Genomic DNA, 16,358 nt, shown 5'->3' with positions numbered 1-16,358 from the left:
TTTTTTAGCCAAGTGACAGTGGACAAATATGGTGTGAAGAATAAGTTTAATCATTCAAAAAGGGCCCATCTCAAACATTGTTATTTTACAATGTTATAGCTTAAACAAGTTGCTTATGTGTGGTGCATGTTTGAGAACCTCTCCTAACTAATAAGGAGAATAGATGAACGGATAGTCCTTTTCGCACTATCTAACCGCAAACAACTGAAAGAGTTGATGAACCTAATTTCTTAGGGAACAAAAATATGATGGCATATTACTAGAGTAATGTGAATATGCAGGTACAAATAGCAAAGAGTTGGGTAAGAAATGCTAAACGAGTAAGCTATTATGGTAAGCATGTCCATAAGGACTTCAGAAGCATTCCTCACATAGCCAGCAGCAGCATAAGGCGAAGAGGCTGCACCAGTAGAAAACATAAAAGAAACAAAGTGTTAGCTTGAAATTGCCATAAGTTTTTGTACTAGTTCACCGTATGATATAGTTTGAGTGTTGGCTTTTGAGGTAGGTGACAGAAGAGGCTCTAAGATCATGCAACTTTCTACAAAGGTGATTGAAAGTAGAAATTGATGGACAAGATGTAAACATACCATCCCTCAATGAAGCCTCTGTCTCCTTTCTTTTTTGTCCATGGTCTAAACTTCTTCCCAGTTGGGGGATTCTCGGTTTCAGTTGGGTATCCTTCAGAAAACAAAGCAGCGTAAAGGGTGAGCCATAGTATATCCTACGGAAAAAGAGATTTTATCACAGAGAAAGACAGGATGTGTTATGGGGGGACCTGATGGAGGTTGGGTTTCTTGTGTCTCTGTCTTGGCCATCTTGAAGAAGAAACAAGCAACGCTATCGGCTAACTTGTACTGGTGACTAGTATTAATCTGTATGTGGAAGTAATGGTGTTTGATCTGTAAATGCAGGTATATAGAGAGGCCCTTTATATACTGGAGTAGAGATTATGGTAAAAGGGTCGGCTACTAGTAGTGTAATGCCTAAAGGGGCTTTTTCTAAAGGTGGTGAACTGGTTTTAGGTGGTCCATGTGTTTGAAGAGCATATTGTGATTCATAGTTTTGGTTTTGAACCTGCTCAGCTGACATGTGGATCTAATTCTTGAGAAAGGGTTTCGAGAAATGCTAGGGTCAATTGTTCATGCTTAGGCGACTCCCTATATAGCATATCCTTTAAGCAGTCTAGATACGTCTGTCGCCTTTTAGCTACTATCTTTCTTTGTAAACGTTGAGAGTATGAATCTTACATAGGAGAAAGGAGGGACTTTGTGTTATCCACATGTGCTCCACGTGCTCCAAAGCTTAGTTGTCTAACGTGTTAAGTCTGACGGCCATACGTGCTCCACGTCACTCGTTTTGTGTTATCCACATGCTAGGCTAGGGGAGCATGTTGAAAGTATGAATTCCACATCGGAAAAAAAGGGATCTCGCTTGTGCTTATAAATAATTGAGTTACTCCTAATATTGCTAATTGATTTTGTGGTGTAATTTTAATTTTTTTTATGTTTTTTACACCTTTCGGTGGAAGCCAGATTGGTGACCCAAAAAATTGCATTAGAAAAACTGTAAAAGATATGCGGGGGTTGCTTTAGATTTGGATTCTTTACTTGTTGAAGAGGATAATAAAAAGTAGTGTGAAACATGAAAAAGGTGGAAAATGGTATTAAAACATGACATTTGTACACTAATGTATCTAGTCAGTGAAGGTTCTACATAATTTTTGTACTTAGTTTTACAAAGAATATATGCATCCAGTATTGTCAAAAAGAAACGTGTTAGAACACGGTTTCGACAATATTGTGGGTAGGGATGGCAAATACCCATTGGTTATGGGTAACCGCGGTTATCCGTCCATTTAAATTAAACAGTTACGGTTATGGGTAACCGTTTAGATAAATAAACAGTTATGGGTATAACCATTTACCCGCGAAATTTAAATTGGCGGTTATGGGTATTAATCGCGGTTATAAACAGGTAACCGTTTACCTATTTATTTTATATATGTAAAACTAACATAAATCATGTTCTCGATCTAATAATACTTAGCACCTAATAAATTAGCAAGGAATTCATCAGTCATTCTCTCAATAACACTACTATAAGAATGATGATTCTCATCATCAAGGAATTCATCAAATTAATTTAAATTCCTTACGGATAACCGTGAAATTGACATAAATGTCTTATAAACAATTTTTGTAACCCAATAATACTTAGCAAATATTATATTTACCTTCATTGGTAATAGTTAAAAATATCATCCGTAAACTATTATTTCAATTATTAGAATGATATAAAGACTTAAAAAATTAAAATACGGAAATATATGATAAATGTACCTATAACGGTGTTTAATTGTCAAAAAAATAAAATTATGACAATTTTTTTTTTAATTTTCAAGTTGTTAAAAAACATATAGACGGGTGAAAAAGGGGTAATGGTAAAAAAAAAAAAAACAGGGTTAAAAAGGGTAAATGGGTAAACGGGTATTAAACGGTTACAGTTAAATGGGTATGCGTTTATGGGTATGGTTAACCGTTTATAAACGGTTATGGGTATGGGTATAACCGTTTAGGCAATTACTCAACGGGTAAACGGTTATGCGGGTATGAGCTTAAACGGTTATGGGTAAATAATCGCGGTTACCCGCCCGCCATAACCATTGCTCATCCCTAATTGTGGGTGTTACAACATGGGTTGGGCTAAATCACACTTGGTACCACTTAAAATCTCCAATTGAAAGAAAATATCAGTAAATCGCTAGTGACATTAATGAACATGGCATCAAGCTTAGCTGAGCTAGTGGGCCTCAAAGGCTTAGCACAGCCCAAAGTGGTTTCTTACACCCAGTAAGGCATGATAGGCAAACAACTAATTGAGTTGATGCAAGGTAACAAGTCTTAAATCCTCCAATCACAGTGCTGTCATGTGTACCCTAATGAGTTGCTTTTGTGCTCTTCTAACCAATATATAAGGACATGACCTTCAACCGTGAGAGGTAATTGTTTAGTTACCAAGAAACCTTAAGCTCTTTAATTTCATTTACCTTTTAAATCTAACTTATGCATTAGAGAACCCTTGGTTCACACTACACTAGAATACAAGGTTTAACTTGTTTTTTCATTTCTGGTTACAGTGATTCAAAAATGAAACACTTGGCATTATAATTAATAGTAAAGATAAATTGCAAATACCCTTTCAAATTTACATTAACATCTGTAAGACTCTTTTTGTTTGAGCCTCTATGATGAGTCGATTTTATACTAAATATTATTCCTTATTCTTGGTATATCTTGATTATTATTTTAGTGAGATTTTGATGCTTTGCTAGGTGTTTTTAATGTAGGACATGCGAACTTATTCTGAGCATAAAGTAACCAAACGGTGGAATTTTTTAGTGATTCCAATTGAAGCGGATTCATGAATTTGTCAAGAACGTTGTATTAAAATTTCATAATTTTATCCTCAAGCATCTGATTGTGGCAAAATAATTTATGCCCAGCGCGCAGTGCTGGCAGATTGGGCTGCAGAGCTTATTTGCTACTTTTGGGCTAGAAGATGATGGATTTTGGACTTGGGGTCTTCTTGGAAATTGAAGAGGATTTCCTAATCTTTAATTCAAGTCATTTTGGACCTGTTTTGGAATCCTGGAGGTCCAGAAACGTGGCTATTCCTTTTGATAGGCAGATTTTCTAGTTGAAATGTAATTCCTAGTTATCTTTTTATTATTTTATTTCCTAGTTTTTAGAAAACCTTTTCTAGGAGGGTTTTAATTTGGAGTAGTATAAACAAGGCGTTTTAGCCATTAGGGTTTGGGGGGACGCAACATTGATAGAACTTAGCAAAGCTTTGGAGAATTTCAGTCTTTTTATCTACAAGGTGTTTCCATCCTTTTTCTAGTTAATGATATTTTATTTGATTTTTATTATGAGTATGCATAACTAATTCCTTTTGCTAGGGTTAGGCCATGAGCCTTAGTATGAATATGTGATTTTATTAATTTGCTTATGAATGGATGCATGCGTACTTTGAATTATTAATCACCGTGATTTAAACTATCTATATATTTTAATGATTGATCACCATTAGGATATTTAGACAAGTAATTTGATGCAATTTTTGTTGGAACATCACCCTGAAATTGAGAAAGGCTTCTTGTGATTAGTAATTGTAAGTTCACTTAAGACGAACATCACGCTCTTAAGGGTTGCATGGTTTTTCAAAGTGTTTTCACAAAGCTTAATGAGTCTTACATGTTTATATTTAATTTGAACATCACAGATGGATAGCATGTTAGATTTTGTTTTCGCTTGAACATCACGAGGAAAATATGCATTAGGAAAACCTAATCTTCAAAGTATGTATGTGGAAATTCATAAGTAATTAATAAAATTATATAGGATTGTTAACAGTGACGGCTAAGCCCTAGTATTTCCCTTAATTGATTTTAATTTAAAACCGTTTTTCTTCTTTGCTTTTATTATTTTCAAATTTTCAAATTTCTTTATTGTTAATTTAATCTTTTCAAATTCAAAAATCTCAAATCTTTAATAAAAATCTGTTTTAATAATTAATTAAGAGTTAATTTAATTACAAATTAGTCAAACAATTTTTAGAGACAACGACCTTGCATGAGCAATTATACTACAATTACCTTGTATTCTTGCAAGTATTTTCGGTGATTTTAACCCTATTTCCACAGGTACTAAAAATCATATCACTCTGCTGCCATTCATTATCTCTTCCAGCTAAAATGCTTTTATGGCAGGGAGGCAATTTCAGGACAACATCTTCACTGCACATGAGGTGTTCCATTTTTTGAAGTTAAGAAAAGGTAAGGGTAAATTCGAGCTAGCCATGAAGATTGATATGAACAACGCTTATGACCGGGTGGAATGAGATTTTCTGGAGGCCGTTATGGTAAAAATGGGGTTCGATGCAATCTGGATTAAGTGGGTTGTGGGTTATGGGTTGTGTAATCACTGTTGGTTTCTTAGTCTTTATCAACGGACAACCATGAAAGAAATTCTCACCATCAAGGGGCTTGAGGCAGGGGGACCCAATCTTGCCTTATCATTTCCTCATTATCAGTGAGGTTCTCTCTTAGTTTTTTCAGTGTGCATGCGATTCTGGCTTCCTTGAGGGTATACAACTTAGTTTGAACGGTTTGATGTTCTCTCATCTCCTCTTCGTGGACGATACCCTTATTTTCTTAAAAGCCCCATCCATAAATTGTTAGAACATCGTTCAAATCCTTGACTTATATTGTCAAGCTTCTGGGCAAGAGTTAAGTTTGCAAAAAATCTACGGTGTTCTTCAGGAATAACACACCAGAGAGATTAAATATTGAGTTGGCCTGGTCTCTTGGAATGCCTTCAGTGGAGGATCTAGGCAACAACCTTGGTATTCCTGCCATTTGGGGGAGATCGAAGTGGACAACCCTGATATCTGTAAAGGACAGTGTGTTGGCTAAGGTCCAAGGTTGGAAACATCGGTTTCTCTGTCTTAAGCAGGATTGGAGGTCCTTATCAAATTTGTTGCCCACATCGTCCACGCATATCCCATGAACATCTTCTTTTTTTGAGATACGTTGTGCAGAGATATTGATGCCACAATTGGTAGATTCTGGTGGGGCCAAAAGTTGGGTGAGTGTCAGATTCATTAGGTAAGTTAGGAAGTTATGGGGGCAGTGAAAGAGAATGAGGGGTTGGGCTTTCGAAACTGGAATTTAACTTGGCTCTTCTTACCAAATAGTGCTGGAGACTTCTGCATGAGCTCTCTCTAGGCCTGGGTGTTCAAGGACTGGTACTTCATTTCGATGTAGCTAGGTAATGTTAAGCATGTGGGGAGGGAGGTAGGGCCTTTTAGGCCTGGTCGAGTATCCTAGCAGGTAAGGATATGCTGTTTTAAGGTTCTCACTAGAAAATCATGAATATGGCTCAAACTCGGGTGTAGGTGGACTGATGAGTTCCTTCCATTCCCTCGGGGCATCCTATCCTTGTTTTGGGCTCCTCGTTGGATGACTTCACCATTGTGTCTTTTATTTTGGACCACAACAATGTTTCCTAGAATCTAGATCCTATCAAGGAGATATTGTCGACGAATGACCAAGGTGCTATTATGGATACCCTCATTGGTGATCATTTGAGGTGTGATCAACTGGTGTGGGCAGCTTATCGCAGGGGTAGGTACTTTATCAAGTCTCAATATAGGTGGTTACATGATTAGAGTATAAGAGCTCGAATCCATCGCCCCTGCATCTTGGATTCTATCGGGTGTAGGTAAGGATATGCTGTTTTAAGGTTCTCACTAGAAAATCATGAATATGGCTCAAACTCGGGTGTAGGTGGACTGATGAGTTCCCTCCATTCCCTCAGGGCATCCTATCCTTATTTTGGGCTCCTCGTTGGATGACTTTACCATTGTGTCTTTTATTTTGGACCACAACAATGTTTCCTAGAATCTGGATCCTATCAAGGAGATGTTGTCAACGGAGGACCAAGGTGCTATTATGGATACCCTCATTGGTGATCATTTGAGGTGTGATCGACTGGTGTGGGCAGCTTATCACAGAGGTAGGTACTTTATCAAGTCTCGATATAGGTGGTTACATGATTAGAGTATAAGAGCTCGAATCCATCGCCCCTGCGTCTTGGATTCTATCGGGACAAAGGTTTGGAAGTGTATTTGGAGTCTGGAAATCCCTCCAAAAATTAAACACTTTATGTAAAAGGCCCTTAAGAAGCTATTGCCATGAAGCTCAGGCTTTTCGTCAAGAGGTGTGCCCCTCCCCCTTATGCCTGATCTATAATTCTCATGAGGAGTTGGTGAAGCACGTCTTGTTTATCTGCCTGTGGGTGGACCGAGTCTGGTTTGGTGGTCTTCTAAGTTATGGGTGGATCGCTGGTCCATTATGTCTAAGCACACATGGCTCGAGAAAATCATTACGGAGGTTAATGGCTCATTGGAGAAGAGGAAGAGGTCGTTGACAATTCTTGCCTCCACCTGCTTATCTATCTGGAAAGCTCATTGCAAAGCAATGTTCAATAACAAAATTCCCATCTCTTACCCAAACACTCTATGCAATTAATTGTGCCTTCTCCTCTTACATGGCTGCTTGTTCCAGGAAACCCACCAATCACTCCACAGGAAGCAAGACCCTATGGTCGTCCTCACATTGGACCCCTTATCTTCCCTGCTTGGTTAAGTTAAATGTTGATGCCAGCTGGAAAAGGAGCCCCACTGGTGGTTCGATTGGTGGCTTCCTTGGTATTGTGGTGAGGAATTTGGATGACAGGACTATTGCGATTAGGCGAAGACAGATTTAGGCAACCAATGTATGGTCGACGGTCCTGGAAGGGTGCCTTATGGCTTTTCAACGGGGGTTCTTAAATATTATCGTTGAATCTGATTCCTTGGAGGTTACCTTGTGCCTCAAGGGAAAGATTGGTGATAGCGGCTATGAGGTGTTTCCCATCATTTCCTGCATCTGTGTGTTGAGGAACTCCTTTCAAGCTTGCGACCAGTCTTGAGTCCCAAGATCAGCTAACTTTGCGGCGGACTATATGGCGTCTCATCAGGGCGCAAAAATATGTGACGTCTAGGTTGATACCCTTCTTACTGTAATTGGAATGAAAATGTAGAATTAAATTCTAATTACTGTAAACTTCAGTTTTTACTAAATATTGAAAAATAAAAAATGTGATTGGCTCACATGAATTTTGAAATCAATACCCTTCTTACTCTGATTCCAAAAAATTTTAACAAACAATAGGAATCCAATTGTGATTTCCCCCAATTTCAACTCCTCAATTAAAATCTCTCATTACGATTACAGATTTAACCGAACCATTAAAGTAAGCTCTACCTAATATTCTCAGTTATGTTTTAGTCACTCCATATAAAAATGATTAATGTAAAAGCTATAGGAACATGGATAGCAGATGTCCTGACATTGCAGATTGAACAGTGGGAATGGGTTAGTAAATGTTGGGTTAAACATAGAGAATCTAAGCTGGGTGCTCAACACTTAATTAATATGGGATTTTCAATTAAAATTTTGATGGTTCTAAGTTCCAAGCAACCGCAGCAGCGGTCAGCTGCACATAATCCCCTCTCTTTCTCTCCCTTTCTTTTAGTTTACGCTAGAAAGAAAGGATTTCAGAAGAAGCATGTCAAGATACTTGACATACGATTATAGGAAAGCCAATTGTATTATATGAGCATAATATACATATGTATTGCACTATACTCTACATAATTAAAGGACCAGTACATGATGACTGTACTAACCCTCGGATGGCATGCGTGAGCTAAAACTCTTGCAATCCGGTAGGACGAAATTTTCGAACTATATATTCAGTTTTGTTGATATTCTCCAACTATATTATCTCATTTTAGTCTGCATGAAAAGACTCTTTGATTTGACAAGAAGAGGGGACAAAAACTCTTTACACTAATAAATAGGCATAGCTTTAACTATGGTCCTTGTACTCTACACAAAACTTCACTACGTACACTCTATTTTGTCTCAAGGGATGAGCTCTTTGGTCTTTAAACAATATATATATATATAATTTAACCAGGGTTGCTAAGGAGGGAGTTTTGGTAAATTTTTGGAGGGGGTTTTGGAGTTTTGATTTTCGTGCCAAGGTGATTTTTGCGGGTTCAGATGTTCCAAAGTTGAAATTTGAAAATGAGTTGAAAAGACCAAAGAATCACTGCCATGTCAATGAAACTAACGCTCCTTCAACCCATTTAATGAAACGTGGTAAAGTAGGTCACAAAAACAAATTACATGAGGTAAAGTAAGACATAATAGAGTCTAGAAGGGTAAAGTGAGGTTTTGTGTAATGTACATGGGATAGTGCTATTCACACACCTATTTTTATTTTCCACATCCTTGTTAAATTTTGGCTATTGATCATCTTCAATTCATTTGATCCGACCAGAAATTGAAAGAGATGTGTGAGAAGTAAAAATGGATATGTGAATAGCACTATTTTAAATTTAATGTCATGGTTTTTTTTTCTTTCTTCTCTTGTCTTGGCTAATTAGGTAACTATGTTATGTGTGCTAGCTAGGTTAATTAACTGGTAGATGATTACATTTTCATGTTCTAGGTTCTTTTTTCCTTCATGAAAACTCAAGAAAAAGTTACAGATACTGATCATCCCTAGAAATCTTTTCAATAATGATCACTTATGGATGATGGTAATCAGTTGCAGAGAAGTGCGACAAGTTTTGGGGATTGCCAACTGCCGATGGTGCAACGATTTCGAAATACAGTATCAGTTAAGAGATCCGTACATTTTCTTGGACAGATCAAGGAAACTATTAATATGCGCCTTATATCTGCATCATACAAAATGTACTTCATTTTGATCCACATCTTAAAGAACTGAAATAAGCAAAGCAATATAACAAAATATATGCGAGTTTTCTTCATATAATATTTGAAAGTTTTCGCAATATTGACACCGTTTTGACCACCGTATCTACGTCCAGAAAAATCAGTAACATTATGACTTCAACAAGAAACAACGGGTTCGTTTGGTATGGCGGATTATATTGAAAAGAATCTCTCTAGGATAGGAGTGAACAATTTTTTTCTATTTGGTGGAGATATAAGTTTTCCAGAGGATTGGAACATATAAGTTTTCTTCATGAGTAATCCATCTTCTACTCTCTAATTAGACATAATAAATTTTTCATTTCTCTCCTAAAAATATGTTGAAATTACGGAGCTATCCATTTCAATCCAATCTTACATACCAAATGAGGCCAAAAATCAATGATTCTTCAATATTGTTTTATTATGTTATTTGACCAAAAGAAAAGTTTTATGTTACATAGAATACCTCTCAGTTTCTTAGTTATCGCTTTGAATCCTAGTTATAGTGAGTAGAAAGGGTGACACTTATAACAACAATTTAAGGAGATAAATAGAAACATTTTCATTGACAAACAAATGAGCAAGGAGAGATATAAACAATATATTCACATATGCCTCAAGGCTCGGAAAATATAATCATAAAAATGTATATATGCATCTTGATGCCCGAAATCTTCAGCTCAAATGACAATTAGTATATTAGTGTATGCACTTATTAGGTCATAGTTTGTTTGGCATCCTTCTTGGATCCAATGTTTTGTTTTTAAAAATGTTGAATGTAGCTAAATTAATTAACACTCCTTAGCTTAAAGAAAAACTAAAAATTTGATCCAAGAAGGATACCAAATAAGACCTATAATTGATTGATACCAAGTCTTGAAGAAATATATCTATCAATCAATAAATAAAGGACGTCAAAAATGTTTTGATCCAAACACCGCTTGCGCTTGAACAACATGCAACCCCAACCCAAAGATGAATAGGTAAACTAAAACTAGATTAATGCATGTGTTTTCTCTTCCTTGTTCTACTTACCATATATATAATTAGATATTATTGTGCAGTGTAGGGCAGTGTTCCCAAATCAATCGGCATAGATTACTGAGTGCAGGAAACAATGTTTGTTCTTTCTATATCGTTTGTTTCTTTTAGTTCGAAGTTGATGAAATACAGAAAATTAACCCAAAATAAATCCAAAAAGAATAAAACAAAGAATCCTGTGCATGCAGGAGAGCGGACTGCAGATAAATAATTAAGGGTTCTACGTATACATCTACAAACAGATCAGTCACCGCCATTTATACGCTTTAGGTCTGGACAAATAGTACATTAGAAAAAAAAAAAAAAAACTAGGGTTTCAGCTGTAAGCTTTGTGAAAGCTGTGTAATAACTCTGCATATATAAGAAAAACCAGTAAGGTATTGGGAGACAAAAAAGAGGGATAAGGATTGTCTGTTCTCCACTTCCAGTGCCCTTCCTATACCTTTTTGTTTGTATGATCACGGTTAAGCTGTGTCAACATTTTATATCACTATTCATTTTTGTCTTATTATATTTATGAAAAAACAATATAAAATATTAACGTAAATTAATCGTGATCACACAAAACAAGAGAGTACAGGAAAATCACCTGAAATGAAGGACAGACAATTCTTGTCCAAAATTGAGGATTAGAAAATTTAGGTTTTATAAAAGAGGCTATCGGGACAGATTTTGATGAAATCCAATATATATTATATTAATTTTTTTATCTAATTAAGTAGTCTCTAGTAGTCTGTAGGGGTGCTGTCACACTCAATTGTTGCATTCATGCAAGACAACCACTCAACTTGTCCACAGCCATGAGTTCTCATACGTCCTTTTTAAAAATAATTTAATTAGCCAAAATCACAGCCAAACAATACTTTCTTTGAAATGGAATGAGATGAGACAGCTCATTTCCCTATAATTCCCTGTGTCAAGTCAAGTGGCTTTCTATCAAAATAAAGAGGAGCTATTTTTACATTACGGTGTGAATTCAAATTTCCACAGCTTCTTAATTTAATTTTAACATATAATTTAATAAATTTATCATTTAACAAAAATAAAAAAAGTCGAGTAAACCATGTCCAAACAAAGCGTAACAAATTAATAATTTTTTAGAACAAAAAAAACTTGCTAGATAGATACCCCTACCATATGATACCCAATTCATATTATAAACGTAATTAAGTTAAAAAATAATATCTCAATCATTTAATTAGATACGAAACATTTTATAATAAAATAGCAATTGAAATATTTATTTTTTTTAGCTTATAATATATAATAATCCCAATATAATATGTATAGAGGGATGATATGAGGTGGGTGGGGGACAAGAAAATATAAGGAGCATAATAAATACGCGATGAATTAGATATCAATAAATTCAAAGGAGATGACAGGCCAAACCAAAGAGGTTGAAAAGAAAGATTGACCTGCGTCTCCAATCTCCTTCCACCTCATGCATTGCATTAGCAAAAATCTCAGATTCTCCAATTGTCTCATCAACAATCATCCCAATGCCTCCAATTCTTATGAAGATCAACAAAAACCCTACAAAAAAACTGATAAACAGCCATACAAAACAGAGAAAAAAGAAAGAAACAAAGAGAAGAAATCAAAATATGTAATTAACCCACTATTGATTAATTAATCTCCTTAGACTAAGTGAGATCATATGTCATAAACTCTGACGACTCTTTCTCCTTCGCTATCCAAGAGGGGATGCATATAATTAAAAAGATAAATAATAATAATATTATAAGTGATGATCACGAGTCTCAATTAGCTAATAATATAGCTCGTAGTACTAGTAGTCGTGAGAGTGGTGGTACATTGTTGATGGGTCACAGCCACTGTGCACCCTATTATGATGATCGTGGCCCTCCATATTTCTAGACCCCATTTGATGAGTTGCTCCAAGATTCAAATACACCAATCTAGAATCCAAGTTAAGATTCCCAATGTTGCTGCCACTGCTGCCACTGCTATGGTGATCATCGCTAATTGGCGGATAAATCGCCGTGGAATTCGAAGAATTGGGATTGTTTGCATTGTTGTTGCCTTCCTCGCGCGAAAGAACGAGAGCGGCAGACTGGACCAGCTCAAGGCAGAGTCTGAGCTTGTTAGGTTCGATGTGGGTTAGTCCCGGGACAGCCCCTTTGAATAGAAATTCTGACGTTAGGGTTCGGAGTACGTCCAGAGGAGTAACCCCATCGACTGTTCGGACATTTGGGTCGGCGTGGTGGTCGAGTAGGACTGCCACCATGTCCGGAGACACCATTTCGGAAGCAATGTGAAGCGGGGTTTTTCCGACTGGCCCTGCCGGGTAGTTCACATCACCTGCTCCAAGTTCTAGTAACGCTTTCACAACTTCCCGGCTGCAATTTTCGACTGCATAGTGTAATGCCAATGCCTCGTCGAGATTTAGGCCTTCCCCCATTACCATGAGCTTGACGAGTTCAACATCTGACGAGTCCAATGCCCGCCTCATTCGACGGATTTTCTGATCCTCGAGATCCGCAGCTGCCCCGAGGTCATGGTCATGATGGTGGTGGTGGTGATGGGGCATCATTGAACGGCGAGCGATGGAGGATTTGAGGCGAAGCTCTTCGATTTTGGCCACGACGTCAATGGGGAGGTGCTTGGCGAGGACTTCCGGTGGGAGGCCGGATTTGGCAACAAGGTGAGAGCACGTTGTCCAAAGCTGCTGCATGTCTTGTTTTCTTGAAGCTAACAGGACTTTCATCACATCGTCAATGGAGGCTTTTTCCACCATGCTTGCCAATTGCTTCTGTAAAACCAAAACATAGGAGGACATTGTCTATAATGATGTTAATGGTTCTACTAGTTGGTATTCCATTATTGAGATATTTATATTAGATATATGCACTTTTGGGATTTTTTTTTTACATTAACAAGTTTTGTTTTGATAAAGTGATGGGATGTTTTAGTCCTTTTCTTAAATTTTGTAATCGTTTTTCCAGTTAAACCAAACGAGGAAAGTGAATGTCTGGGATAGATTTGTAGTGTTTACTGTGGAAAAACGACTGGCTATGAAGATCTAAATTTAGAAAGTCATGATGTGCATTTAAAAGAAAGGAAAAAAAAAACAATTTAAGAAAATTTAAATGGTACATGAAATCAAGAAGAAGAAAGAAAAACCATTTGTTTGACTTGGAATCATTTTGTTTCGAGAAACCTCTTGATATTATTCGAAATGTTTTTATTGAAGATTGTAATAATTCTCCTTAATCATGAATAAAATCCTATCATTTCTCTTTGAGAAAGGAGGATATTTTGTTGATGTTAATATATATATATATATATATATATATGTATGTATGTATGTATGTATGTATCTTCAACTTCAACATAACATTTGCTTAATTAGGAAGAAGAAGAGGGAGAGGGAATGAGGAAGAAGAGATATGGATTATAAACACACTACTATATTGAAGAAAAAGTAGTATGGTTGGATCAAATGCTTGAAAAGAATAACTATATTTAATTAAACCTTTGCTACTTTAGATGGAGGAAATAAAACCACAAATTGAGAAGAAATAAAGGATTTGAGATTGGAAAGGAGAAGATCCCAACTTCAATTATGACTGGACAAGAACAAATGAAGTGAAAGAGAGAAAAAACCCAGTACCCCAAAGAAAATGAAAAAAAAAATAGAAAAAGAAGGAAAAGCATTTACTTCACAAATACAAAATCAAAACCCAAGTTTTGTGGAAATTCCCAAAACCCACCAAACATAAGACTGCACACACACAAGAACCGAGAGAAAAAAAGAGAAAGAGGGAGAAAGAGAGAGAGAGAGAGAGAGAGAGTAGTTAGAGAGACTAGTACCTGAGTGAGCAATGCAAGTTGTTCAACACCAAAGGATCTAGCGGCAGCAAGAGTGTCAAGGGCAAGATCAACGGCGGAAGTGCAATGCGTGTGCCAACACCCTCTCTCTCCACAATTAGGCCTCGGCTCATGTTTCTGAGGCACTATCGAGACTTGTCCACTGTACAAGAACTGCAACAGCAACAAGAACACCTCGTACCCCACCGAGTTCACCGGTATCACCTGCTGCTGCTGCGTTGAACTACCTGACCCCCGGTAACACGATGATGACGTGCGACGGGGGCTCATCCTGGACCCCGAGGGATCCAGACCCGACGGTGGCTCCGGCCCACAAAAGAATTTCCGGAAAAAGAGGCTCCGGGCTGCCAGGATGCACCTGTGGGCGTGGACGAGACGGCCCTCGACGCTGAAGGTGACGTCACTGAAGGCTTGGCCGTTGATGAGCAGATTCAAGTAGTCTAGGGACAGAGATCTTAGAGACTCTTCAAGGCTGCTCATGATTTGATGCTTTTTGGATGGTGGTAATTATTCGAAAACTGTTTTAGGGTTGAGAGAGAAAGGTAGGGATTGTTGAACAGAGGGGCTATTACAGTAATGGGTTCATTTTTCTCTGTAATTTTCTTTTACTTTCAGGATCGATTGGTCTTGTTGTTGAAGGATGAAGAAGAAGATGACCTCTCTCTCTCTCTCTACTGTTTTTGTTTTTTGACAGATTCTTTTGTCGCAATGGAGTAATACTGTGTTTGTGTGTTGGTAGATATTTTGTGGGGGGGGGGGGGGGGGGGGAGAGAAAGAAAGAGAGAGCGAGCAAATTGGGTGGCTGTTCTGGGCGGCTGGGGTGTTTTAAAAAGAAATCTTTAATAGAATAAATTGTTGATTAGTTAAAAAAGTTGTTTTATTAACACGCATTCTCAAATACACCTCACGTACTTAATACATTTCACTTTTGCAATTCTTAATTGAAATTTAACCTAATAGATTCCATATACTTTTTTATAATACTCTCACACTTACACTCTCAACATACACCTAATATATTCCATATACACTATACACCCCATAATTATATTTTAATTATGTGTATTCCCAACATAAACTCATGAAAACATATTCTCCAGCTCCATTCCAAACATGGCGTAATTTTAGAGAATATTCAAGGGGAGAAACAAGGAGAAGATACATAGTTAAAATATCATTAGAAGTGTCTTTCGGTTATCGGAATTCGATAAGGATGAGATTAGTCAAGGAATATTATGGTTTTACAAGGAGTTGTATGCATTGAATAAGTTTGGCTTGAAAATTCTCCACACGTAAGAGGGTGTGAGGATGTGAAGATAAAAAGAGTCCCACTTATGTCAAATGAGAAGCCTAGCAAGGGCTTATAAAGTCATCTCCAACCGAAGGAGGGCCAGAGGGCTCTCTTTGGCCCTATAGCCCTCCATATTGTCAATTCATTTTATGATAAAACCCCAACTTTCTTAATGGTATCAAAGTAATCACCATACATGAGAAGACATGTGAGAATGTGAAGGTAAAAATAGTCACATATCAGTGAAAAGAGAAACTAATCTAGCAATGACTTATAAAGAGTTGAGCTACTCTCTCTACTGTCAATTGATTTTGTTACCAGATTATTAGGGTATATAAATTATTTCATTATACATTTCATAAAACCTTATTAGGATTGAAATTGTAATTGCATATTAGGGTATATAAATGATTTCATTATACATTTCATATGGACTGTATTCAATAATATATAGAGTGTTAATAAAAAAATCTTAAAAAAATGATGTTAATGGGAGAAAATGATGGGGAGGGGCCAGGGGTAGAGAGGAATGCAAGAACTGGAAATCAGGAAAGGTTTATTATATAGTTATATGGATGATTAGCCGCGTGTTTAACTATCAATAACCCTAGTTAAAGTAATTACCTTATTATATAAATGAGTTGTCAGAAAAATGAGTTATAGAAGTGGGGGATATAGGATAATAGGATATCATATTTTTCTGATTTGTGTTGACTGCAGCTAGATGTTTAATGGATTAATGTGGTCCGAACCACTTTTAGCCTCAATTATCTC

At 36.9% G+C, this 16,358-nt stretch overlaps 1 protein-coding gene and 1 long non-coding RNA gene across 3 annotated transcripts; both read right to left on the bottom strand.

Annotated features, from left to right (window-relative positions):
* Window positions 1-29: 29 nt before the first annotated feature.
* LOC114820190 (uncharacterized) lies at window positions 30-1,136 on the bottom strand. The gene is made up of 3 exons (XR_003767598.2): window positions 779-1,136; window positions 591-681; window positions 30-400 (listed from the first exon to the last, which is right to left on the bottom strand). It is a non-coding gene; the product is annotated as an uncharacterized lncRNA (long non-coding RNA).
* Window positions 1,137-9,934: 8,798 nt separating this feature from the next.
* LOC103449870 (BTB/POZ domain and ankyrin repeat-containing protein NBCL) lies at window positions 9,935-15,089 on the bottom strand. Of its 2 annotated transcripts, none has more exons than XM_017336097.3 (3): window positions 14,276-15,089; window positions 12,256-13,214; window positions 9,935-11,974 (listed from the first exon to the last, which is right to left on the bottom strand). In XM_017336097.3, exons 1-3 carry the CDS (start codon window positions 14,771-14,773, stop codon window positions 11,926-11,928), a joined length of 1,506 nt encoding a protein of 501 aa, XP_017191586.2. In that variant the 5' UTR covers window positions 14,774-15,089; the 3' UTR covers window positions 9,935-11,925. The 2 variants fall into 2 exon arrangements, with proteins under 2 accessions (XP_017191586.2, XP_017191585.2); XM_017336096.3 differs by having other exon boundaries at window positions 11,818-11,974; window positions 12,256-13,244; window positions 14,276-15,030.
* Between the last annotated feature and the right edge of the window lie 1,269 nt (window positions 15,090-16,358).

Source organism: Malus domestica, chromosome 12, assembly GCF_042453785.1.
Source record: "Malus domestica chromosome 12, GDT2T_hap1".
Lineage (NCBI taxonomy): Eukaryota > Viridiplantae > Streptophyta > Magnoliopsida > Rosales > Rosaceae > Malus > Malus domestica.
This window is presented reverse-complemented; position numbering and strand designations above follow the sequence as displayed.